A 26,495-nucleotide genomic window follows, 5' to 3' on the forward strand; every position below is an offset into this window, starting at 1 on the left:
TTATATTGTTTTTATATGAGGTCCTTTCAAAGCTTAGTAGTTATATGTTATCCAGGAATAAAGTATATAATTCCTTAAAAAGCAAAGACAAATTCATATACTGTAGTCTTAAAGCACATCATATGAGAAGTATAAGCTTTTTATTTGTATGTACAAATCTAATGAACATCACTGAAATACAACTTTGAACAGAGAGAACTCAGAGATGATCTCATTATGCAAAACTAACATCGAGGGAAAATTGGGTATGAACTTAATGTGTTGCAGGTGCAGTGACTGCAGGGGTCCAGATGGAGGAATCAGCCTCTTTATTAGCTACATGGCTTTATTGTAAATCACTCCTGCGTACGACTTGATCTACATGAATGTTTCAGCCACTATACTGACTAAAAGAAGATGAATCAGACATAATTACATTTTGGTATAATATAAACCTAGAGGGGTTGGAAGTGTACAATAGGAAAGTACTCTGTACTTTTACATAAATGAAAAAGAAACAGTACAAGAAGAAGAGAGAATGGACTCAATCTGACATAGCTGCTTCACAAGGAAATTATATAACAGTCAGTACAGATGTTTCAAACATATTTCAATTTAACTTTAGCTCTCTTGGCAGTTGCAATAGCATTGTGGACAGAATTTCTGTTTATCCAGTATTGAAATGTTTCATTACATCGACAGTTCAGCTGTATGGGGAAATGTGATGTGTGATCTGATCTGCCAAGGCCAGGTTCAATCCCATGTAATATTTCTATTTAATTTACTACATCACAAACATCTAGTAAGATTGATTTCTGGGATATTGAGTACAGTTTGATACACCACATATTTCCCATATGTTTCTGCTGCTCTGCTCATAGCTTGTGTGATACTTCTGGACAAAAATGCTGTATATTTTCTCTTTAAAGGACACCCTTTAAAAGAATGAAAGACACATTATAGTTCAGCAACTGGTCCATGCAGGTTTCAACCTGTCTGAGCTTGCAGTGAATTATTTCTCCTCATATTAGTTTATTAGCAGAGGAGAATTTCCCTTGATATAAAACATCTTAATGGGTTTTCCTACTGTTGTTCAGTCCAATGGCTGGCTGCTATAGCTGAAGCATGCATGTGTTTCAAGTAACTCATTCTATGAGCACTGGTTGATCTTCATACAGACGTGGAGCCAAGCGGAGCGCTTTACACAGTCACACGCACAGTCATACGCACACACAAGCAGAGTTGGGCACGCACTTATGCTGCCATGGCTGTGAGGACTGAGCTTTGAGAGCTTGTCTGAGCATAGTTCACTAAAACATGAGTCCAGTTTAATGATGGTAGTCCCTTTTACTGTGAGGACGGTTCCCTAATATATGATCCACTTCAGTGGCGATGCCTGCTGTCATCTTTGGAATTACCTGCACAAAATAAAGACAGGGAATGCAATTAGTGCTGTTTGATCTGATGAAATGATACATGTTTGCTTTCACTTCTAAAAAAGGTCTTCATACCTGAATGGCTCCCAGGTTCTCTGTTAGCTGTGTTGGGTTAGAAGATCCCAGCAGCACTGAGCTCACTCCCTCGTTTCTCAGGCACCATGCTACATTTGGGTAATGAGGAGATTTTTAAGTTCCAGTTGCAATATCAGGGTAACAAAGAGTATTTAAAGGAATACTTTATTTGGTGAGCTATTTTTTTTTAATTTATAGTTCCAAGCTCATAGTGAAAGGTAATTTACTATGGGGCGCTGATTATAAAGTTACACACACTACAAACAAAAACAACATTTCTCCACATTTAGCTCTAAAACATCACTTTTTCTGCAGATTTAGAGAAATGTTTGTGAAATATATTCCTCAAATAGTTTGTATTAATGTTGAATATTTTAGCTAGATGTTAACTGCTATATCTAAATGTTGAATGTTATTTATAAATTTTATAAATGAATGTCCTGATGCTAAATATTTAGCTACGTTTCTAGACTTTCAGTTTTCATTCTTAATATTTAGCTGAGACTAAATATTTATTCAAGACTTATAAGACAAAGATTTCTGAATATTTGCTTAAGTTTTAGATATTTTATCAAGATGTCAAAATTTTAATCAAAGATTTTAAAATCTTTAGCTAACATGCAAATTCACACTCCCACCTGTACCAGAATAAAAGTTTGAGGAAGCAATCCAGCCAGGACTTTGAGAAAGTCAAACACAGTCGGCTGAATCAGCCGTCAAAAAATTAACGTACCAAGTGCTGTGATGGTGCTGTTGAAGATTCTGTGGCCGACATCAAAGAAGTTGAACTTGACATTCTCAAAATCTCTTCCTCCAACTTTTATTTTGGTACTACAAGGCGGGTGGGAGTGTGAATTTGCATATTAGCTAAATATTTAGAAATCGTAGCAAAACATTTAGAAATCTTGACTTCATATTTAGAAATCTTAGCAAATACATTAAAATCTTTGCAAAAGATTTATTAATCTTGTCTAGGCATTTAGAAATCTTGAGCAAATATTTTGAAATATTTGCTTAAAATTCAGAAATGTTTGCTTAAGATTTAGAAATCTTGGCCAAATATTTAAAAACCTTGGTAAATATTTGGCCAAGATTGTTGCTTAAGAAAAACCTTTGATAAATATTTAAAGAATTATTTAAAAAGCCTGGCCTATGGATACCGATTTGGGCCGATACAATTTTTCATTTTTCATTTTTTTGTAACTGACCGCATTTACCTTTAATGTTCCAATCTTATTTTATTAAATATAATTGGACTATACCTGTAAAACAATAAAATCTTGATGTTTTAACATAAACAACCAATAATGTGTCATGAGTTTTAGGTCTCAGAGCAAAAAGCATCAATGACTGGCTGTTAGACCTTCCCAGAGGTATAAAAGATCAGTTTGGATGGATGTAAGGATGGGCCAATCACAGATCCCTTTTCACCAATCACCAACCCCCCAAAGTTAAGGAAATTGGCACTGATCGATCGGTACATTTCTACATATAATATTTGACAAATAAATTTCACAAATATTTCTCTAAATCTGCAGAAAAAGTGATGTTTCAGAGTTAAATGTGGAGGAATGTTGTTGTTATTTGTCGTGTGCGCCCCATATTTTACAGGCTGAAAAAATGACAGATGCCAAAGTAGTGACAACATGGACAATTTCTATGTCATTCGAATTATATGTGAAATCTGCTGCTTCAAGGTAAAGCAGGTGTCAGGTTAAGTCCTTAACTGTAAACCTTTGCTTACATATTCCACAGAATAGAATTTCAACGATAAATACATTTTACTGAAAAAGAAGTAGAAGATGGAGTTTTGTGTCTGTAGGAGGAGCCAACATTAACTCAACCTGTACACTCCTCAGAGGAGCTTTAAGGCCACCAGATACTCATGTAGTTCCTTACCTATAGCTAACTGCGGCAAGGTACATCCAAGTTTTTCTGCAATATGAGCCAGTTCCTTCAGCTTGGCCTGCTGTTTCCTCCCATCTTCACTCATTATTTTCTCTCTCAACCACTGGTATGGCTAGAGGAGCGATAAAATGAAAAGCATTATACTAAATACTCCCAAACAGTCATTAACTATGCATGCTGGATTTGATTTTGTGTAGATGAAAGGTTGAGGCAGGATTTAAATGTTTTTCATGGTACCTTCATTGAGGCTCTAGAGGTCTCTGGGACGCCGTTCTCATACTTCCCAGTGATGATTCCACACGCCAAGGGGGACCAAGAAACTACACCCACACCTGAAATAGGGCAATGACTTATTTGCAATACAGCACAAAAATCGATTATAGTGCAAAGATGAACTTAAATTAACTCAAGGTTCAAGGGAAATTTTTCTCTAAACTTACCAATTTTATGGTAGAGCTCAGGCAGCTGAGTTTCCACTTTCTCCCTCTGGAAGAAGTGATACTCAGCCTGCTCACATACGGGCGGGATGAGATTAAACTGCCTGGCTACAGAGTACGCTTCCTGATAAGAAAGAAGAAAAATGAAAAGCAGAAATGTTCAGGAGATTAAAGAACTTGTAAAGAAATATCTTTTAGTTTGAGGCTCTTTTTCCTTATTTAGGGTCTGTGCAAAGTTTATGTAAGCAGGGTTTTTTGTTTTTATTTTTTGTTTTTTGTTTTCTGTTACTTTCTCTGTCACTCACCATTATCTCCATGGCAGACCACCTGGATGTTCCCCAGTACATGGACATGCCCTGGTTGATCACATGTGTCATCGCTCTCACTATCTCTACAGAAACAAACAAGCAAACAAACAACAAACAGGACGAGACATTGTCAATACAGAGGCAGTAGATGGCGCCACAGCTGCAGCACTCATAAAATCTGCAGAACCACAACTTCAAATGTTTAACTTTCACACTATATTTGCAATATTTTGGCTGATGTTTTATCCCTGTTATATACACAAAAAAGATTCACTAAAAGTAAATAAATTGATCAAAATAAAGAGATAATTGAAGATTAAGACAATGTCTAATAATAAATACTGGAAGACTCTTTGGTTGAGCTACACAAAGAAGATGCTTGGAATGTATTCAGTCTCATAGAAAGAAAGGCAGCTCGTGTGCTTTGAAACTCTGGTATAAGCAGATTTTCTTTCTTGGGGTCAGAGGACTTTATGGAGCTAAACGCCTCAGGGGTTAAATGAAAAGACTCAGCCAACCTTAACAGAGTGTTTTTACTTGTTCAGTACAACAAACCATAAAACGTTACAAGTGGGGTGGGGGTAGAAGTCAGCCACCATAGTGGCCTTCAGTGGTTTGTATATTTGTACCAAAGGATGCAGTAAGAAAGTAATGTTGGGTGGAACTGCAGTTAAATAAATGTAGTTCTTTTAGATTTATATTATTTAATTAAAAAAAAAACACCAGTGGTCTACACTGCAAAAATCTGAAATCTTATCAAGCATTTTTTTAAATCTTATTTTAAGTGAAAATTGGCGTTTATACTTGATATGAGCCGCGGTCACCTTATCAGTCCAGAAAAATGTCTTGTTTTAAGCTATTCAAGGGCAAAAACAAAGTCAGAATTCTGTGTAACATGTAAAAATAATCTGCCAATCTAACAAGAAAAATTTGCTTAAAAAATTTCTTGACACTAGAATAATGTCACAATACAAGTAACTTTTCTCTTGTTCCATTGGCAGATTTTTCAACTTTTTCCAAGCAATCCAGACCTCATTTTAGTCTTTAGATATCTAGAAATAAGATATTTTCCTACACTAGAAAGGTGAATGTGGCTAATGTTAAGTCTAAAAATACATTTTCTATTAAAAGTACAACAAAAACACTTCATGAGACATAAGCTTGGTAACAATTAACCACTTTAGGTAATAATTAGACAAAGTTTTTTCTTATTTCTTTGAAATTTCATAAGACTTTGGTGAAAATTAGCACATAACTTCCGTCCAGATTCTGTTTTGCAGTGCGCCTGTACTCACAGTGTCTATCACAATCAGGTAAGGTTAATTTACAACCCCACTCTTGGTGAATATCACATCTGAAGCCTTCAGTTGTATCATGTAAAACATTATAGGCCTAATCATAAAGGTTTATCATTTTACATGTGATCTCAATTATACATATCAACACACTGGGGACTAAAGAACTTGGTGAAATTAAATAACAAATAGCTAACTATCAACTGCTTATTGGGAAATTGAATTATTCACTTCACATTTCAAAGGTAAATATCAGAGGAAACAATGAACCTTACTTCTGTTTTCAAGAACTAAGCAGCTATTTATCACCTGCTTCTCTGGAAATAGCAGAAACGTTGGGATACTTCTAAAAACATTTTGTGGTGGGTTGTGATTTCATTTAAAATAAATTATTTGCTAACCGTCCCCTTCTTACCTTGCAATTTGGAGTAATTTTTTTTTTTTAATGGAAAAAAAAAGTAACCTACCAATTGTGACTTGCAACAATAAATTTGGACAATATTTCAAAGAAGTTATGTGCTGATTTTAAAGAAAAAGAAAAAAACTTTGTCTAATTATTACCTAAGTGTGATGAAATTTGTGGACCTCTAAAGTAAAGTGTTACCCAGTTTTTGCAGTGTGCTTCCTCTGAGGAGACTTTAGCACAAAGTACAGGAGGAGGTAAACAGTCGTTATTCTGAATGACTGTCTGTTGTATGCTGTGCCAAAGCTTTCTAATTACTGTGCAGCACAACGATGTGATCAAGTGTTTAGTGTTATCTCTTTAAGTTTGTAATTGCACTGAAAATGCATTACTGAAACATCTGCTAAGCTGTGAAGAACAACACGAATTCTTGAGGCGAAATAAATAGTGAAACATGAGGGTGAAGGGATGAGACCACAGCAGATTGTGATTAAAAATGAGCAACTCTTTTTCCATGGGTTGTTCATTCTCTCTCCGTCTCTCTGTGGACCAAACTGCAGCTCAGCGAGAGACAGAGAGCAAGTGTGCGTGTGGGTGAAGCAGGTGCGAGGGTAGAGGAATAACAGTACATCTGCTCCAAAAGGGAAAGAGGGAGGCAGGGAGTGAGGGATTTGGACAGAAGGAAAAACTGTGAACCAAGCAGGAACCTCGGAGGCGCACACACAGTGCCAATGAGTTTGTAAATGTATGCATAACCCAACTGAATGCCAGGAGGCAACTATGACACCTTGATTCATGGCAACATTCAGGCTCACCTACAGGCCAGTCTTGACATAAACTTTTTTTTTTTTCTTTCCCATGAAGCCACGGTGAGTCATCAACACACACAACAGACGGAGCTTCAGCGACTGGGTGCTCAGGTGAGATATGCACCATCAACACCCCACTCACATAAACCCACAGCAGCTTATCAAGGAGGATGGTGTGGGAGAGGTTGTGGGCACATGCATGTGGTGATGCGTGCATGGCGGGGGAAAATGCACTGTGTTATTATGCCATCCAACATATTGTATTGGTAAACTGACAACCACAGTCACGCACCTGTGTGTGAGGTATACACACAACTACGGCTTCACCTGCTTAGCTTACAGTAACTGAAAGAGTCAGAGAAGGAAGGCTGAAATGACTGAAGACCCCTCTGACAGGGAGAACACAGAGTGCCCCCATTAGGTCCTCCATTAAAACGCCCATTTTTACAGCATCAATAAAAATATTTATAGCCTGGTAACAAAATTGTGTTGAATACAAAAACAAAATCTGCATCCTGACTGCTTACCAACATTAATTTGTTCTTGAGACCTCTTCCATCAGAAACATGCCATGAGTCATGATCATTGTGTCCAAATCAGGCACATTTAATCCCCTATGCAGAGCCTTCAAGGTGTGTAGAAGATGCAACACACACTGAGATACAATGCCAGGCCAAAAAAAAGGTCACATGCTCTATAATTTGTTAGACCTCAATTAGCTTTGATTACAGAACACATTCGCTGTGGCATTGTTTGGATTAGCTTCTGCAGTGTCACAAGATTTATTTCCATCCAGTGTTGCATTAATTTTTCACCAAGATCTTCATTGATGATAGTAGAGTCTGACCGCTGCCCAAAGCCTTGTCCAGCACATCCCAAAGATTTTCAATGGGGTTAAGGTCTGGACTCTGTGGTGGTCAATCCATGTGTTGAAATGATGTCTCATGCTCCCTGAACCACTCTTTCACAGTTTGAGCTCAATGAATCCTGGCCTTGTCATCTTGGAATATGGCCGTGCCATCAGGGAAGGATAAAGCCACTGATGGAATAACCTGGTTATTCAGTATATTCAGGTAGTCAGCTGACCTCATTCTTTGAGCACAGACTGTTACTGAACCTAGACCTGACCAACTGCGGCAACCCCAGATCATAGACTGCCCCCACAGGCTTGGACAGTAGGCACAAGGCATGATGGGTGATCTCTTCATCTTCTCTTCCAAGCAGCAACCTCCGGTCTAAGACTATGAGACAATGCTGAAGTACTAAAATCTGCTGTTTCTCGAGTGTCCACTTGAGGCTGGCTCCAGAAGTACCGGAAGTTACATACACACCAAGCCAAAAGAACTGTTTTCAAAGTAGAAATTAACCTATTTACAGCCTGGTTCAAAAAACGTCTCCTGTCTGAATCGCTAACTTGACTATCAGCACACACTGTATGGGGGTGAATTTATTTCTAACTCTGCAGTTCAGAGGATATTAAGATCCAGAGCTCGCCCAATCAGAGGCACAGCTCAGGGTCACGTGAGCGACAAGCGCCCTATGGCTATACGCAAAGCCCCTTGCCACTACCAATATGGTCGCTATAGCCGATGTGTTTCATTTTCCGTTTCAGAAACAGACAGGTGACGTCGGGGAGACTACATTAAAGTCATGTCTGTATTATTTAATTCTTTCCTGAACATTCATGTCATGCTTTTATTTTGAGGTCACTAGCCCTTGTCTCTGTTTTGGATGTGTTCCTGTCTGCCCGGCCCCTGTCTGGTCACACCTGCTGCTCCCCACCTGTTTCCATTACCCTCATTACCTCTTGTATTTAACCTCATGTCTCTCATTGTCTTGTTGCCAGTTCGTCGTACCTCTCAGCCTTCGTCCCAGCATTTATTTCATAGTCATAGAATTGCATATTGAACCAAGCCTGCCTTTTAACCTCGCCTTTTGCCTCACGTCTGCCTGTTTTGGACTGCCTATCTCTGCACAGACCTCTGCTTGGATACCAATCAAAACCTTGTTGCCCTTTGAACTCTGGGCCCTGTTTTACGAAGCAGGATTACTGCCTAGCGAGGTAGCTTTGAGGATAGGTTCAGGATTCCCTGTTCTACGACACGGGATCACTCCTCAGTGAGGCGAGTCTCCATGGCAACATACGCTGAACGGCTAAGCTACTCCGGGGCAGGTTAGGTTCCAGATCGAACTCATGGACTATTAAAACCCCACCCACTGACCAATGAGCCCTCACGAAGAAATGGCTCGTCCATTTTTAGAGGATCCTGTGGACATCAGAGCCCGACCCACTCTCTTTTTCGGATGACCACCTTTATGAAAGGTATAGGTTTTCCAGGGAGGGGTTGGTAGTACATGACACTTTCTACAGGTAGTTAAAGGGAATGAAGAACTCTCATTGCCGTAATAAGATCTTCAATGCCAACACTTCTGTTCCATGACAATATTTTATTGCCCGTATTAAAATTGTGACAGGAATTCATGTAGGGCTCATGTGGGCTACATATCACACAAAAAATGTAAACACGATAGGAATGAACAAATGAATAAATTCATCTAAGAAATAAATTAGATTTGTTGCATGTTACAGTAAAAGTGCATGGTGAACAGTGCTATTTCAGGATGATAATGGCACAAAAGACAGTCAGTGATTTTCTGCCAGCACTCCTTCCGTGCTTTAGCAGCAGCGACGGTGTTGCTTTTAACGTTAATTACATGTTTCACCTCGTCATACTTCCTCATGATCACCTCCTGCTCCTCCTGTGTGAAGTATGTGGTCCTTCTCTCTCCGGCCTGCTCTGACGCTCCAAACTGCTCCATGTTCGCGATTGGTCAGATGCAGCGGGCTCCGCGCGCTCATTGCCTGGCTGGATCCACTTATGAGGTTGATAACCAGCGTCGTAAAACCATGTAGCGAGACCGCCGGCTACCGCGCTCAGTTCAGCGAAGTAGCTCCAAGGCTATCTCGCTAGACTGAACTTGCTTCTTAGAACAGGGCCCTGGTTTTGGTGTTCTGCGTTTGTGTTCGTCTTTCTGTGTTTAAGTTCATGACAGTCCATGTTTTATAAAGTCTGTGCTCTCTTCTTACCCTGATGGGCCATCACTCTGGACTCATCAGACCACATGAACTTCTTCCATTGCTCCAGAGTCCAATCTTTATGTTCCCTGGCAAATTGAAGCCTTTTTTTTTTTGGTTAGCATCACTGATTGCTAACTCCCAGCTGTCAGACTCTACCATCATTAGTGATGATCTTCGTGAAAAATGAATGCAACACTTGATGGAAATGAATCTTGTGACATTGCAAAAGCTTATCCAAACAATGACACAGTGAATGCGTGCTGTAATCAAAGCTAAAGGTGACCCAACAAAATACTAGAGAAGCATTGTGAAAGCTGATTGGCAAGAAGCAGTGTCTATGTTTCCCTCCTCATGCATACAGACGGTGTGGTGATCAATACATCACACTACAGGAGGTTTCCACGAGTCGATTGAGCCCTTTCTCAGTCCTATGATCACAAGCTTAGGAACTTTGAATGTGCGACCAGATAAAGATAAGTGTTGTGGCATCGAGTGGGAGAGATAATCTTGAGCTGTTTTTATTGCGGAGAGGAGGAGAGAGGTAGTATCCTGCCACTTGAATGAATGTCCTGACTGCACGGCCTGTGTTTGGTAAGATGTAGAAGTCCCATTTCATTTGTGACCGGAGGGATTATCATAAAGTCTATTTATTGATGGCATGTCAGCTCTTTTCCCTGGCTTGTGTGTTTTATTTTTATTCATTCTGTCCTGGAGATTTTAATATATTTTGATCGAATGGATTCAATTTGCTGCATATTGCTCCATCAAGTACAAAAATTGAAGCTGTGAGACGGGACAGCAGCACTGCAGCAGATATCCACCCCTGGCTATGCTCTGGTATGCCTATTAAGACAATAAGATGCCAACAGTACAGATGCCTGAGGCTGCTTCTCATCATAATACGCACTTATACAAACTGAAATAACATACACTTTTAGCAACACATGAGAGGTAATCTGGGGTCACCCCACAGAGAGAAAATGACCCTACCTTACTTTATATCAGTAATAAAAGAATGAACTGGGAGCAAACAGCAGCAAAGAAAAGAGGAAATTAGATATTTGTGAAGAATGTTTGGCCCAGTCCTGCTGCTTACAGCTGAGTATAAGTCAAAAGACAAATCAGGCCCAGATGAGAAGTAGAAGTAGGGGGAAGAAAAAAAAAACTCAAAGAGAAGGATGACTAGACGGAAAAAGGATGTTGTGATGGTAACACAGGGAGACTCTGCAGCTATGACATCATTCTTTTTGTTTCCCTCAGGGGACGCGTTGTTTCACACAAAGTCGGGAGCTGTTAGAGTCACAAGGACAAAACACAAATCCCACACAAAAGTTCACACTGTAGTAACAGAGGTGCACGCTTTGCTTAACCTTAGTTCTCCTTTTAATAAAACCAGGGCTCAATACTTCCAATCTGTCTGGTGAATCGTGTTTAAAACATCAGCAACATTTGTTTGTGAATCAATATTTGAGATTTACACAAGTCCCATGAGCCCATGGGGCGCCGATTGTAAAGTTGCACACACTACAAATAACAACATTTCTCCACATTAAGCTCTAAAATATCACTTTTTCTGCAGATTTAGAGAAATATTTCAGATATATATTTGTCAAATATTATTTCTAGCTGTTAAATGTTATTTATAAATGAATGGACGTCCTGATTCTAAACATTTAGTGACGTTTCTAAACATTTAGTTTTATTCTAAATATTTAGCTTTGACTAAAAATTTATCAAAGATTTATAAATTCATTCATTTACTCTCTGAACTGCTTATTCTGTTCAAGGTCGCGGGTGGCTGGAGCCTATCCCAGCTGTCACTGGGCGAGAGGCAGGGTACACCCTGGACTGGTCGCCAGCCAATCGCAGGGCTGACACAGTGAGAGACAACCTTTCACTCACACACTCACACCTAGGGACAATTTAAAATGATCAATTAACTTAATGAGTATGTTTTTGAACTGTGGGAGGAAGCTGGAGTACCCAGAGAGAAACCACGCATACACGGGGAGAACATGCAAACTCCACACAGAAAGGCCCACCGGCCAAGCTGGGAATCAAACCGGTGATGTTCTTGCTGTAAGGCTGCAGCGCTACCCGTTGTGCCACCGTGCAGCCTGACTTATAAACCTCTTCCAAAATTTCTAAGTATTTACCAGATTTCTAAATATTTATTCAAGATTTCTAAATCTTTAGCAAACATTTCTGAATCTTGAGTGAAGTTTTTTAAATATCTAGAGATTTTACAAAGATTTCAAGATATTTTTTAAGATCTTCTAAATATGGAGTCAAGATTTCTAAATCTAAAGCAAAGATTTCTAAATAACTAGTCAAAATTTCTCAATCCTGAGCCAAGATTTATTAATATTTATTATAATTTCTAAATATGAAGTCACAATTTCTTAATCTTGAGGTACAATTTCCAAATATTTTGCTATGATTTCTAAATATTTAGCTAATATGCAAATTCACACTCCCGCCTGCCAGGTAGTACCAAATCAAAAGTAATGAGAAAGTGATTTCTGAGAATTTCAAGCTCTACTTCTTTGATGTTGAACACAAGATCTTAAACAGTGCCATCACAGCACTTGGTATGTTTATTTTCTAACGGCTGATTTAGCTGACTGTGTTTGACTTTCTCAAAATCCGCTTGGCTTGATCACTTCCTCAAACTTTTGTTTTGGTACTTCCTCTGGGCAGGAGTGTGGATTTGCATGTTAGCTAAATATTTAGAAATTTTTGGAAAAAAATTTATAAATTTTTGGTAAATACTTAGTCTTAGCTAAATATTTAGTTTGAAACTAAATGTTTAGACACATAGCTAAATATTTAGAATAAGGACATTTATTTATTTATTACATTTATAGATTACATTCAACATTTAGATATAAAATTAACATTTAGATAAAATATTTAACATTTGTTATAATATTTGACAAATATGTTTCAACAGCTGCAGAAGTTTACATTATTTAGGAGATTTCTGTTTTAAAGAAGCTATTTGTAAAATCTTGGTGTTAAATCATGAGGCGACAGTGATCTGTTCGAGTCTGTACATGCTTCCTGCGTTCTCCTCAGCCGCTCTGACCGTCTTCACTGTGATATATGACTGTGGCCTTGCTGTAATGAAGGATGAAGAAGATGCACTCACAGTTTTACGCTGATTAATGGGAGCGACTTCATCGGGGAGAATACACACTCTGCCTATCTGTCCTTATATGTGTAGTGTCAGATTTTGTATGCAGGAGCTGTCTTTGTACATTTTTATCATCATCTGTGTCACTGGATCAGTCTATCAGTCTGATTAGACTTCTTTACATCAGCTGTCAATAGTGACGTGACTTTATCTGCAGAGACGGATTAGAGGCTTTGACAGAGAGGGCTGTGGGGTCTGCCAGTAGCTGGTACTACTAGTGACAGCAATGATAAATATGACAGACTGGCATCCCACGGTCTGCATGTTTACAAAGGGGGACATGCAGGGACAAGGGGAACTACTGGAAAATATTTTAGTCAGCCCAGCGAGACTTTATCCTTGAAACCAAACTGTGGATCAGGGTTGATAGGAAAGACAAAAGGCCTGAGTGTGTAATGGCTAAAGCACACGCTAAATGTGATTAAGGAGAAAAGTTAAAGTATGTAAAAGGAATAAATGTTGGCACCAAGGCAGCACTACAGGGTGGAAGGAAGACAGTGCAAATTATGGCTTGTATCTAGTGAGACCAGCCCAAAAATACACCAGCTTCCCCTGGGGGGTCCAGATAATCCTGCATCGGAAGAGCAGTGAGGGCTGGGAGCGGGTGCTGCTCAGAGGCCCCGTGGAAACCAGCGATCCCACAGAGACAGAGAGGGAAGAAAAGAGGGAGAGTGGTCGACTAAAATAGAGGAAAGGAGATGAGGCAAGATTGTCAGACAACTCGAAATGTCTGTGTGTGTGTGTCTGTGTGTGTCTGTGTGTGTCCCCTGGAGTCAAAGGCAAAGGTCGCTGATCAGGTGAGGGCAGCAGTGTGAATGAGAATTTCTCACCTTCTCATATTACAGAACAACATGCATTGTCCCTGCCACGACCCTCCTCAAGGCCCCTCTGGGGGTCTGGTTGTGCAACAATCACTTACCTTCCATGGGAGTGTTGCTGTCTGGCCGGTTTGCAAAAACCACATCTACATACTCCAGCTGCATCCTCTGGAGGGAGCCCCTTAAACCTGAGTGAGAGGAGAAAGTGCAAAAAGAGGATTAGGAACAATGAGCAGTGAGTATTTTTGTTTCCTGCACATGGAGCAAACCACATCCTCCACAGAAAGAAAAAAAAAACATGCTCCATGTTAAAACAGTGTGCAGTCCTTGCTAACATCTAATGACTACTAATTTCACGGATGGATGCACTGGGTGCACCCTTTGTGGCCTCCCATATCCCAGGATTCTTTGTGCATCACTTCAAACAAGCTGTGGAGCACTGCATCGTTATGTCTTGCGACTATGAAATAAATGCCATTTGCATTATCTTTCAAATGTTAAGTAACAACTCCAGCTACCAGGTACTTGGAGACGGACCAGACTGTCTCATTTCACTTCAGTGTGCAGTCTACATGGCTGTGTCCTTTATACCCTGGTTCTTTAAAGAATGTGAAGAATTGGGACCTTATACGGATTATTCTCCACTGTTATTAAAAAAAAGGATGATTCCTATCTCAGATGAAATAAACACACATGAAAGACTTCATTCTCCTCTTTTCTTTTGATAAAACATGATATTAGGTAAAAGATAAACCGGGATGAACTGGATGCTTGGGGATTTAAAGTCAACATGCTTGCAATTATGGCATAGTGACAGTTGACCAAATGTGACTCAACGCCTGCCAGCTGCATCATGCATCCCATGTCTTTTGATCCAGCTCACACGTGATGCTGTGTTGTCATCTCTGTCTGGTTTACCCAGCAGGGGTCACGACCATAGGACAAATAATCAAATTCTAAACAAATTAAAAGAAAAATAATGAACAAAAAGCTTTTCTTTTTATCCCCTGATGATTTAATAAATACAGGAGATGATTGAACGATTATTTATGGTGAGGGAGTGCCTTTTCTATTTAATTTACACTGTGATCATTCTAGATGAAGGATAGTTATGTCTCTAATTGTGAAAAAGATTGTTTTGAAGCTATGAAAATATGGTTTATTTACATAACATTATTTCCCCTGAAAATTTTGTGTTTTGACTGAATTCCATTAAATGTCACAGTAAAGTCATGGGAGTGTCCATGAACCTGTTTGCAGTTCATCCATTGTCAAGTTTTTTGTTTTTTTTTTTACATGTGTAACCAGCTATGGCACATTACAGTCATTCATTCTCCAAACCACTTATCATGTTCAGGGTCACGGGTGGCTGGAGCCTATCCCAGCTGTCATTGTGCGAGAGGCAGGGTACACCCTGGACTGGTCGCCAGTCAATCACAGGGCTGACACATAGGTTGTGTCCCGAATCAAGGACAGCAGCCTATGAAGGCTGAATTTGAAGACTGATTACGTCACAGCAGTGCATCGAAGGCTGTCCAATTTCAAAGGCTCCGACGAGTCCGGCCTCCTTTTCGGGTGCCACGAAGGACTGATTTGGTGGATACTTCGTAGCCTCATGTATCCCAAGATCCATTGCGTGTGAACGCCAAAGATAATGGACACAGCTGAACTCCAGAAGGAGTCCTGATTTATCCAGATTTGAAGGATTTCTGGCAACAACTATGTGATTGGGTTTCTAAAACATTGAAGAAGATTTTGTTTTATTGTGTAAAAATGTGTTGTTTGGGCTCTTTTTAGGTAATTCACTGAGAAAAAACAGGTCTTTATAAATCTTCTTATTTAAAAAAATATATGTTCATAAATTTAAATTCTCTGGGGGAAAAAATCGTACTTGGTGTTTTTTTATTAATTATTTTTCTTTTACAGGAATCAAAAAATACATTAAGTTATTTCAGCTGCTTGTATTTTATACTTTTTCAGCACTTGTTCAAATGTTGAAAGTGTACATAGTTGCTTAACTCTCATGTAAATGGTGGTCAGATACTCTATCAATAAAGAAAACAATAATAATAATAATAATAATAATGAAAGAAAAATGATAATAATAATAATAATAATAATAATAATAATAATAATAATAATAATAATATAAAAATGCTTATAATAATAACAATAATCATCATCAAAGTAGTAATATTGTAAAGCAAAGTAAAAAAAAATAGTAGGAAAAAAAAATGTTTTAAATGTGAGGTTTTTGTTTACGTGTTTGAAAAGTAGTGTTAGCTTGACAGGTGATGGCAGCGCTGTGTGACGTCATCAGTGACAGACAGAAACTACTCTGTAGACCAGAGCTGGGAATCAAACCGGTGACTGTTTTGTTGTGAGGCTCCAGCACTAGCCGTTAGCCACCGTGCAGCCCCGACATGTTGCAGTATTATGTTTACCACAACAGAGCACACTCACAGTATTCAATCATTTCTTCTTGAACTAAAATGCTGTGCTGTAGTTGATAAATGTCCTCATTCTTCACTCATGATAATAAGGAAGACTCAAAGAACAAATTAAGAATTCAGTGCAAATTGAAGAATTCAGAGTGACTCACTGACACAATCCTTTAGTCAAGAGATCTCAGTGGGAACAGCTCTGCATCCCCGGACACTTTAATCCATAAGACATTAATGACTCTGCTTTGACAGGTAGCAGGAAACCAAACAACTCACAGCTGATGGAAAATGGAAAATTGGAGATTAGAGAAAAGGTTTTGCTCATCTGAGCCTCTTTTGCACAGCTTTCCGTTTCCCTTTTAGAAGTGAAAATGAGAGGAGACAACAAACTACTGTGTGCAGATCAGCCTCTATCCACACAAAGAAAAGAGCAGATGAAAGATGAAAAGTGCACACAGGAAAATGTCACAAAGGAGGACAGCAGAGTAACCGAGACAAGGCAAAAGACACTCTTGCGCTCTTGAGTATGCAAGCGTGCATGGCAGATTAGTGCCAAAGGCTTCATCACCGCCTGCTAATCCCAACTGAGAGTTTTCCTCTCCTCACCACCATCCCAACCACTTATTCCTCCCTCTGTCATCTGAGCGCCCACGATCCCAGAAAACACCCATTACATGGATCCTAATCGGAGCCTGCACCGTCATCTCCAGCGGTTCCCGCTGTCCCGTGGATTAGCCGGAGTTTTCTGGCTGTGACGGGAGTCTATTTTTAGAAGCTGAGAAAAGATGGGGAACAACAAAAGCTATTGTAATAGGTACTAATTCATCCTGCGGTGAATAATGCATTTAATTATGTGTTCTTTGAAAGCCTCTTTGAAATGATGACGTTGTTGAAGAATTTCTTTCTCCTCTGAGGAAGTTGGTGAACGGGCTACAGGCGGATTATGAAATTGTTTTGCAGTGTTAATCAAAAGTTTATCAGACCCTGACATTTTGATACCCATCACTCAACCAAATCAAATGATTTAATGTCAGGCCTGTGGTTGGCTGTCTTTGCAGTGCAAAGGATTCAAGTGTAAGCAAATGCTTGAGTTAATCATCTCATTAGCTTGTGATGACCCATGCTCATCCAGATGCTACAGAGTCACGGCACCTCATGCAAACTGACTTTAGCTAATTAGCAATGCCCCTTTTCCTTCCCCCCTCTCTTAATTTTTCCTCCTTTGGCCCTCTAAACTGTATTTCCCTCTCACTTGTTCTGGGGGGAAAGTTGCAGAGGCTGCTGTGAATGTTAATAATGTGGGAGAGAGCTGAGTCACTGCAGGAGGTGCATTGCGCTGCGGACTGGATGAGGGCTGTTTAGGAAGTGGGGGGATTTGGCTAACGCTATGTGAAAAGTGTGTCACATAAGGATGAGTAAGGCCACAAGTCTTCCAGGAGCTTTTAGTGGAAGAGCTCAGGAGCGTTAAAAAAATATTTTCTGTGATTTAGCAGCTTCTTGAAAGGGCATCCCTAAAGGTGTTACAGCGGAAAAGACAAAACATCTGTTTGTGTTTGATGTAGCATTTGCAAACAGAACTTTGAAATTCAGCTGGGTGAGGTGTAAAGTGTGGAAAATCAAAGAGGAGACAGAAGCACAGATGGGGAGGAAAAAGATAAAAGAGGGAGATTAGAGGAGTGCAGCAGTGCTCTGAGTGATGGGGTGATGTGAAGGACAAAACAGAGGACGGGGAATCGACTTGTTACCTTCAATGATGTGTTTTCTGTTGAGGCCTCTCTCTGTCTCTGCTCTGCAACAGGAGGGAGAGGAGGGTAAGTCTGGCGTGTTAACACACATGCAAGCACACAGCACAACAGAAACACAACTCTCATGGCATGAAACAGATCATTAAACATGCCAAACAAGATCCAGCATAACAAACTACCGGCGAATCCCTGACGAGAAGTACTCCCACTCGGCGCTCTGCAGTGTGCCCGCAGCTATAGAACAAACTGTGCAGTGCATCTGTGAGGTGGGCATTCACTGGAGGCATGTTGTCGCTGTCTGCTCTGATGACAAGTGAATGGCAAATAGCTTCCTTGTTAGCATGACTTAGGTGGTTTGTGGGCAGAAAATACTGATGTTTAATGCGTACCATGATGCTTATGAATATGATGTAACACTGCTCTGAATCTACAACATAAAAAAGCCCTTTTAGGCTCGTTGTTCCGTCACTGGACCAGCATGGGTGCGAAGGAAGGATGTGAATCAGAGTCTGAATCCTGTCTCTTTACTTGTGGGTCACCCGTGTCAGGATGGCATTGTGGGTACCTACTGTAACAGACTGTATGATATTCTTACTTATGCTGCAACACTATAAAATGCATTTGTTGATCTAACATACTATTTTAAGTCAGGATGACCAGAGATTACTAAAGTTGTTGTGGCAACACATAATTATAAGTTGGAATCATCCCAACAACAAAATATAATATCCACATAAATCAGAAATGTATGTCAACTTGACAATGAAGGTATTTGGGCAGGAGTTGGAATAAAACAGGCCTAGATCATCATCTTTTTGTAAGTCTTACCCAGGTGCATTGTGGGCATTTTTAGAGTTTATTTGTTTATTTATTTATATAACTATTTATTTATTTAAGTTGTAAAGTTATTTAAGTCATTTACTATTGTCAATGAATATGATTTAATTGAATGGCACTTTGTATCTATAAATGGGTAACTTTAAAAAAAAAGAAAAAAAAAAACTTGCATTTTTTGCTCTTGAAATCAGAGTTTTCTTTGGTTCCCTATCACGAGTTACTGTAAATTTACTTGGAAATTTCAACAGTAAAATCCTGTTTCGTTTAGATTTAGCACTGTTAAAAAAATCATGAAAAATTACACTGTAAAATAAGGGTAAAGTACTGGCAAACTTGCTGCCAATTCTTTACATTTGTTGTCGTGATGGCATTTTGTAACGTTAAGTGAAGAGGAAACACAGTGGGGATGTTACACTTTGGGGCCGTCTGTGCTCTGCTACATGGATTGGCCGTCTGTGCTCCACTGCACAGACCAGTTTTCTGTGCTCCACATGGCATGGGCCCATCCACTCAATGATATCCATAGTGCATTTAGTTTTTCTGCTGATAAATGAGACGTGTTGAAGGTTCAGACAGACAAGACAGCAGGTCATTGTCATGGAGCATCAACAGCTGGTCTGTGCCACTTAGAGCACAGACAGCCTGCACCTGCTGTGCAACATCTCAAAGAACAGCAGTGACTTCTATTCATTGTGTTCCCCCCCTCACTCACGGTTACAAAACACCATCGCAACAAAAATTACTACCTGAACTTACATTTTAAAGTTAACCTAACAAATGATTTTGTGTTAACTACAGTCAAGGTTACTGCCATGACATGAGTTGTCTAAACACAGTTCTTTTCAGCTTTAACAACTTCTGATTAATTATCTACTTTACTTGGAAATTTTGAGGCAATTGGTTTCCTAAGTTTTTCAAGTAAAGTCAACAAATTACGTTTTACAGTGAAAGAAGAAAATCTTTTTTTTGTCATGGATAAGTAAAAAACAATCATCTAAAGCAAAGTGGCATAAGATTATCATGGAATGTTTTCCTCTCGAATATCTAATTTGTTTGCTTCACTCAACAAAAAGACAATTCCTGCAAATATGGACTCCATATATTTGTTTCTCAGGCTATACTGTTGCTTCAACCCTTGCGAATACTGCACTGGACTACTTGTGGACTCTGCCTTGTTGCACAAGAAAAATTGGAATTATAAGGAAGGACTCTGAAAATCATATCTTCATTTAAAACTGTATGCTTTATTTTGTTGACAGCACCTGTGAAAGGTGTGTGTAAACCAATGTTGTGCTGATCTTTTTGTGTATTTTGTGTGTTTTGATGTTTATAAACAAAGGAAAATGCAATGTAGAGACATGGATGGGGAATGTGTTTGAGAGAAACCAGACTTCTGTTTGTGTGAATAAGTCACTTTATGTCAAAGTTCTGCGGTTTGATCAGTTGTCTTTGAAGTGCCGCACCTGTCGTGTTTGCTTGCTAGAAAATGCTAAGCCTAACCACCTGTAGCTAACTTTGATATTTACTGTGTGAGTGTGCTGGATGTTGTTGTGTGTGAGTGTGAATGACTGTGGGAACCGGTGTTAAACACTGCATGTGTGAGAGCGCAGATGTTGTGCACGTGCATCATTTCTGCAGAACAGGATAAAACGCAGCATGCAGCCACGCTGAATTTCTGTGTTTGTCTTTCTGTATTTTCAGAGCCGAAAGTAAAAGTTAATTCTAAAAACCCACACACCCCTGGAACGTTGTTCATTTGTCCAAGTGTGAAACACCTGTTTATTCCTCAGTTGTTGTAAGGAGCTCCCTCTGCCAGCATTTTACTTCTCCACACCATTTCTTCATTTTCAATTGTTGTTTTCTGTGTTGAGCCCCTGCTATTTATCCTCTGCTTGTCTCTTTCTAGACTTTCCTTTTCTGCCTCTCTTCCTCTCCCTGTGTTTCAGGGTCACATAAAGGTTGTACAAACACCAAAACATGTTACCTCTCAAATGTATTATCATGCTTCTTATGTCTCACTCAGGTTTGTTATTGACACTATCTGCTCTGTGTCTGGGGGATAATATTTGAGACTCTTTCTTTCACAGCTTGGCCAGGAAGCGGTGAAGAAGTTCCTTGAATCAATCAAGCAGAGAGACAGATAAAGCGCCAAGACAGCAGGCTCTAAGAGGATGAGCTTAAGGTACCCAGGCTCAACTTCACTGATCGAGATCAGATACTTTTAATGAGAAGAAGAAGAAGTTAGGTGCACTTGTGGATTTTCCACTTCCTTCAGTAAGAGCCTCAAAGCTTGTTGAAACAGAGAGACTGAATAATGGATCATTTCATCTATGTTTCATGACTCATTGGGACACATGGAGCCATTAACCGAGGTTTTATCAGTAAAATTTGTGAGCTCCTAAGTTTTTACAATTATGCAAGAATTAAACACCAGCCTATGTGGAAAAGCTATTGTTTTATTCACACTTGAACCCTTTCCTTCAGTTTGTACTTTGAGGGGATGTGCAAATGTGCAAGTCTGGAAAATTTTAGGAGCAAGGCTGTCCTCAAATTGTCCTAAAATGTTTGGGCATTTACATTCACCGGCCACTTTATTAGGCACACCTGTCCAACTGCTCGTTAACGCACATTTCTAATCAGCCAATCACATGGCAGCAACTCAATGCATTTCAGTTCAAACTGAGCACCAGAACAGGCAAGAAAGGTGATTTAAGGGACTTTGAACGTACCATGGTTGTTGGAGCCAGACAGGCTAGTCTGAGTATTTCAGAAACTGCTGATCTACTGGGATTTTAACCCACAATCATCTCTAGGGTTTACAGAGAATGGTCCCAAAAAGAGAAAATATCCAGTAAGTAGCAGTTCTGTGGGACAAAATGCCTTGTTGATGCCAGAGGTCAGAGGAGAATGGACAGACTGGTTGGAGCTGACAGAAAGACAACAGTAACTCAAATAACCACTGGTTACAACCGAGGTCTGCAGAAGAGCATCTCTGAACACACAACACGTCCAACCTTGAGGCAGATGGGCTACAGCAGCAGAAGACCACACCGGGTGACCCTCCTGTCAGCTAAGAACAGGAAACTGAGGCTACAATTCACACAGCAACACCAAAACTGGACAATAGAAGATTGGAAAAACGTTGCCTGGTCTGATGAGTCTGGATTTCTGCTCCACATTCAGATGGTAGGGTCAGAATTTGGCGTCAACAACATGAAAGCATGGATCCATCCTGACTTGTATCGACGGTTCAGGCTGCTGCTGCTGGTGTAATGGTGTAGGGATATTTTCTTGGCTCACTCTGGGCCCCTTAGTACCAACTGATCATGGTTTAAAGTCCACAGCCTACCTGAGTATTGTTGCTGACCATGTCCATCCCTTTATGAGCACAGTGTACCCATCTTCTGATGGCTACTTCCAGCAGGATAACGCTCCATGTCATAAAGCTGGAATCATCTCAGACTGGTTTCTTCAACATGACAATGAGTTCCCTGTACTCAAATGACCTCCACAGTCCCCAGATCTCAATCCAATAGAGCACCTTTGGGATGTGGTGGAACGGGAGATTCTCATCATGGATGTTCAGCCGACAAATCTGCAGCAACTGTGTGATGTTATCATGTCAATATGGACCAAACTCTCTGAGGAATGTTTCCAGTACCTTGTTGAATCTATGCCACCAAGGATTAAGGCAACTCTGAAGGCAAAAGGGGGTCCAACCCGGTACTAACAAGGTGTACCTAATAAAGTGGCCAGTGAGTGTATATGAGAAGACAAAGAAGCAATATGACTATAACAAACAAGTATTTGTTCTTCTGCTAAACAAAACATGAGCACCAGCTCCATGAGAGTAGCGACAAGTGGGGACAAGAAGTGTTCTGTGTGGAAAAGCTGCTTAATACAGATTGAGAGCAGAGCACTTCAGCATGACAGCAGGAGAAGATATGTCCCTTGGCAGTTTGGCAAGAAGGCTGAGGAGAGGGGTATGAAAAAAAGCATGATGGGTTGATAAAACGGTCATGTTGTCATTTCTGAGAGTGTCCTCCATGTCTGCGAGCATTTGGGTTTTTCTAAATGTTTGATCCCATGTCACGCTCCAGAGCTGGAAGCGAGCAGTTTAATATGCAGCCTGTCGTTGGTTGAGATAGCCTGAACATCTGAGAGAAAACCCGTACGCTGGTCACACACACACAGGTACAGGAACAAAAACACACATGACTACACATACACTTACTTTCCACCCCAGTACAACTTTGTCGTGATCACCAGGCTGGATCTCCTGAGGGGCGACAGATAGACACATCAAAAAGTCATAAAAAGGCCCCAAAAAAGTTTGAAGAAGACAGTGAGTATGTGCGTCTGCATCATGGATACATGATTACACTTTTGTGTGTGAATCTATAAGTGCACGGTCACACTTATGTACCCAGAATGTCTCCTTTGCTGTCCCTGCTGTGCAAAGCAGCAGATTGGCTGTGCTTCATTCCCAGACTTATTTACAATAAAGACTCACAGAGGGGAACTCGCCCTCACTCTATGATCCCCTCTGCTTGGATGATCAAGATTTTATACGGATCCCAAGCTGAGGTTAAAGCAGGCAAAGAGCTGGCATGGGAGGAAGGTTAAACAAATAACCAAGTCTTGTTATCACTCTAACAGATGTCGCAGTGCAGTAAGAAGTAGAGATGCACTGATCCAACTTTTCTGGTCCCAATACCTGGGCTTTGGGTATCAACCCATACCGATCCTGAACAGATACCAGTGTTAAACAATAACCTGCATGCTCTACTGTGGGATAAGACTTCTAGTGTTTTGAGTAAAAGACAAAAATGAGTACATGTGGAATTACTGTTAAAATGTATTTAAAATATGTTTAAATGTTTAACAGAATTTTGGTTAAAAAATGCTTCATATTTCAAAGAGATGACTATTTGATTGTAAAATTTTACACCCTGTAGACTAAATCATAGTTAAGCCTTAGGGCTCTAATTTCGTAGACCAGGTGCAAGTGCAGGCGCACCTGCCCTGCGCCGGCGTTTGCCGGGCAGACAGGGTGTGACCGGCGCACTTTGCAAGTCCCCTGCAGTGCCAAGAGAGGCGCAGAGAGGACACCGCAGAAAGTGTGCTGGAAAGACCCGGTAGGGGAGACGGTCAGAGCCGCTGTCCCTGCAGCAGGAGAATGTACTCCATCTTTTTAGATCACGTTAAAAATAAAGACTAAAACAGAGAAATATGGGAAATCACGGGTAAATCCTGAGTGACATACATTTATTTTGTCTCTTTTTTCTTCGTCTTTTCTCTCCCTCTTTTCTTTGAATTAAATGAAATGAGAGAACCAGATATATACTCAGTATCAGATGTTAAGGCTGTTTATTGTTTCATTGTAAGATGTGCATCAAACTTCCAGCTGCCGTCAGGTTAACTTTCCATTATGACAAACGGCTTTAATCTGACATCAGATGTGACGGGACAGTTAATATAGATACAAATGTATATGCTGGTTCAGACAGTTACATTAAATAGTGATTACTGTGATTGTTTATTGCATTAAAATGTGCCTGACACTCTGGAAACCTGCCTCTGAGGCTTTGTTGACATGTGCGCACATGTGCGCCTGTCACCAAATTACAGATGCGGAGGGTGCGCTCCGCTTTGCGCCAAGAACAGACCAGTTTGGAGCTGGCGAGCTTTCAGCGCACTTTCTGCACTGTTTTTGGCACGAAATTGTCACTGCGCCAACATGAATCTGCCGACACCTCCCCCTGGTGCGCCATCAACTCCCCCTTGCGCACAGTCACACCCATCTCTGCGCAGACGGTCTACCAAATTGGCAGCGCACGGCAGTGGGCCACATGAAATTTACACTGCGCGGGGTGTGCCAGGTTTGCGCCTCCTGCGCTGCGCCACGAAATCAGAGCCCTTAGTGTCAAGTTTGGACCAATCCTTTCCCACTGATACCCGATCCAGCTTTCAAGATGCTGGTTTGGCGCCGATACCCGATACTAGGATCAGATTGGTGCATCCCTGTTAAGAAGTTTATGTCTAGCAGAATTTTCCTGTTATCTCAACGGAAGAAATAGCTGTGAGCAGATACTGTGATTTCTTAGGACAGAAAATGCATTTTTTAGAAAACAGGCTTCAATAAATAAGAAATACTAAAATGAGCGACCACTTTCAAAACTTACAGTGCCAACAGTCTCAACTTTTACACCGATTTTAAGCATATAATCTAAATACTTCAAGCCAGACATTAACAACTTAAATTCATCTTTGAGGGTATGCTAGCGTTTTGACTTTAGCACTTATCTTGACTCAATATCCTGTCATTACAGCTCTACAGAGAGGCTGCTGAAGCTGATCAGCTGATCCTTTTAAAACTTTTCTCACCATTTTTTAAATCTTTTTTTTAATGAAAATACTTTAATTAGAAACCTTTACCTCTTTCACCCCTCAATCAACCTTTTCAACTCTTTTCCAGAATACAGTTACAATCAATGCACTTTTGCACTTTTCCTGAAGGCTCTGTATTCTGTCCTGACGGTCGTCACATACACAAAAAGAAAGTCCATTAGGAAATTGATTTTTGGTCGAACAGGCTTAAATTGCAGAGAAGCCTGACCTCAATCAAAGCCAGCAGCTTTTGGACAAATCTGAACACCAATTTGGGGAACGGGCTTTATTATCCAACATCAGAGTCTGACCCCAATAAGGTGATTGTAGCTATGACACTGCAACTCTCTGACTTCTGCCTCCAAAAGAGCAGAAGCATCATTGTTAAAAGGTTCTTATCTGTGCAGCACATTCAGGGAAATGTATTATTTGCCTGTACTTATTTTGTAGCAGTGTATTTCCACATCACAATCAAAATCCTAATCATTAAAGCATTTAAATTATAAAGGACGGTACTTTACCTCCAGCACTTTTTCTTGATGATGTTTCCCAGGATAATCTCTGCTCTACAAAGATAAAAATACACAGCAAGATGATGAGATTACTCCTCTGGCTGCCTTTTGTCTAAGAACATGTAAGTGTGGCTGTTATCTGGCACACATCTACGGCATGAATACCTGATTAAAAACGAGAACTAGCACAAGACATAGTGAGCGCTTCTCGCTCTGTGCGCCTGAATCCTACCAGCAACCCTGAAATCGAAGCTCATCCCTATAGCTACACAGCTGCAGAGTGTCCCACATTATCATTCTCCAAGACAACGCCTGGGCTCATAAAGTGAGATTGTATTGCGAATATAAAGGGAGGCCTCCAGTGAGGAAGAAGATTATGTAAATGACTTTAGAGTTATGGCTTTGTCTCATTTCTGGCCCCTTCAGGTGAATGATTCCTGGTCTGGGACCCGGCTTAGTTGACATGTCTCATCCTTGTATTAAAAGAGCTGAAAATATCATAAAATAGCTCTGTGGAAATGAGAATGACAACAAATCAGAGGCATCTCTTACTTTCCCCTGGAGTAGACTTCTCCGCTCTCATAGGCGATGGTCATCAGCATTTTTTTTTTTGCAACATTTGGCTAAATGAAGTTTAGCTGTAGCCTTGTAGCCCCCATAAAACATTTCAAGCTAGCTAGTTTGCTAGTTAGCAAGCTGTTTCCTGATGCTTCCAACATTTGTGTTAAGACTTTTTTTGTTTAAGTTAGGCTCATAAATCAATCTCTTCCTCAAAAAATGACTGTGTGAAAAACACAAGTTTTTTTGGTAACATTTAGCTGAAT

The 26,495-nt window shown here is 40.2% G+C and overlaps 1 protein-coding gene across 2 annotated transcripts in view; it reads right to left on the bottom strand.

The window, feature by feature from the left end:
- Nucleotides 1-121: 121 nt before the first annotated feature.
- kcnab1b (potassium voltage-gated channel subfamily A regulatory beta subunit 1b) overlaps nucleotides 122-26,495 on the bottom strand; it is a 49,145-nt gene continuing 22,771 nt past the window's right edge. For both annotated transcript variants that reach the window (XM_074689239.1, XM_074689238.1), the window contains exons 6-15: nucleotides 25,681-25,725; nucleotides 23,004-23,048; nucleotides 17,933-17,976; nucleotides 13,845-13,931; nucleotides 4,141-4,226; nucleotides 3,839-3,959; nucleotides 3,636-3,730; nucleotides 3,390-3,510; nucleotides 1,491-1,579; nucleotides 122-1,397 (exon numbers count right to left, since the gene is read on the bottom strand). In XM_074689239.1, coding sequence (XP_074545340.1) covers nucleotides 1,308-1,397; nucleotides 1,491-1,579; nucleotides 3,390-3,510; nucleotides 3,636-3,730; nucleotides 3,839-3,959; nucleotides 4,141-4,226; nucleotides 13,845-13,931; nucleotides 17,933-17,976; nucleotides 23,004-23,048; nucleotides 25,681-25,725 — 823 coding nt within the window. In that variant the 3' untranslated portion in view covers nucleotides 122-1,307. The remainder of the gene's footprint in view (nucleotides 1,398-1,490; nucleotides 1,580-3,389; nucleotides 3,511-3,635; nucleotides 3,731-3,838; nucleotides 3,960-4,140; nucleotides 4,227-13,844; nucleotides 13,932-17,932; nucleotides 17,977-23,003; nucleotides 23,049-25,680; nucleotides 25,726-26,495) is intronic.

This window comes from Halichoeres trimaculatus, unplaced genomic scaffold (genome assembly GCF_033239565.1).
Source record: "Halichoeres trimaculatus isolate MK-OKI-2021-1 unplaced genomic scaffold, fHalTri1.1 fHalTri1_scaffold_15, whole genome shotgun sequence".
In the NCBI taxonomy this organism is placed as follows: domain Eukaryota; kingdom Metazoa; phylum Chordata; class Actinopteri; order Labriformes; family Labridae; genus Halichoeres; species Halichoeres trimaculatus.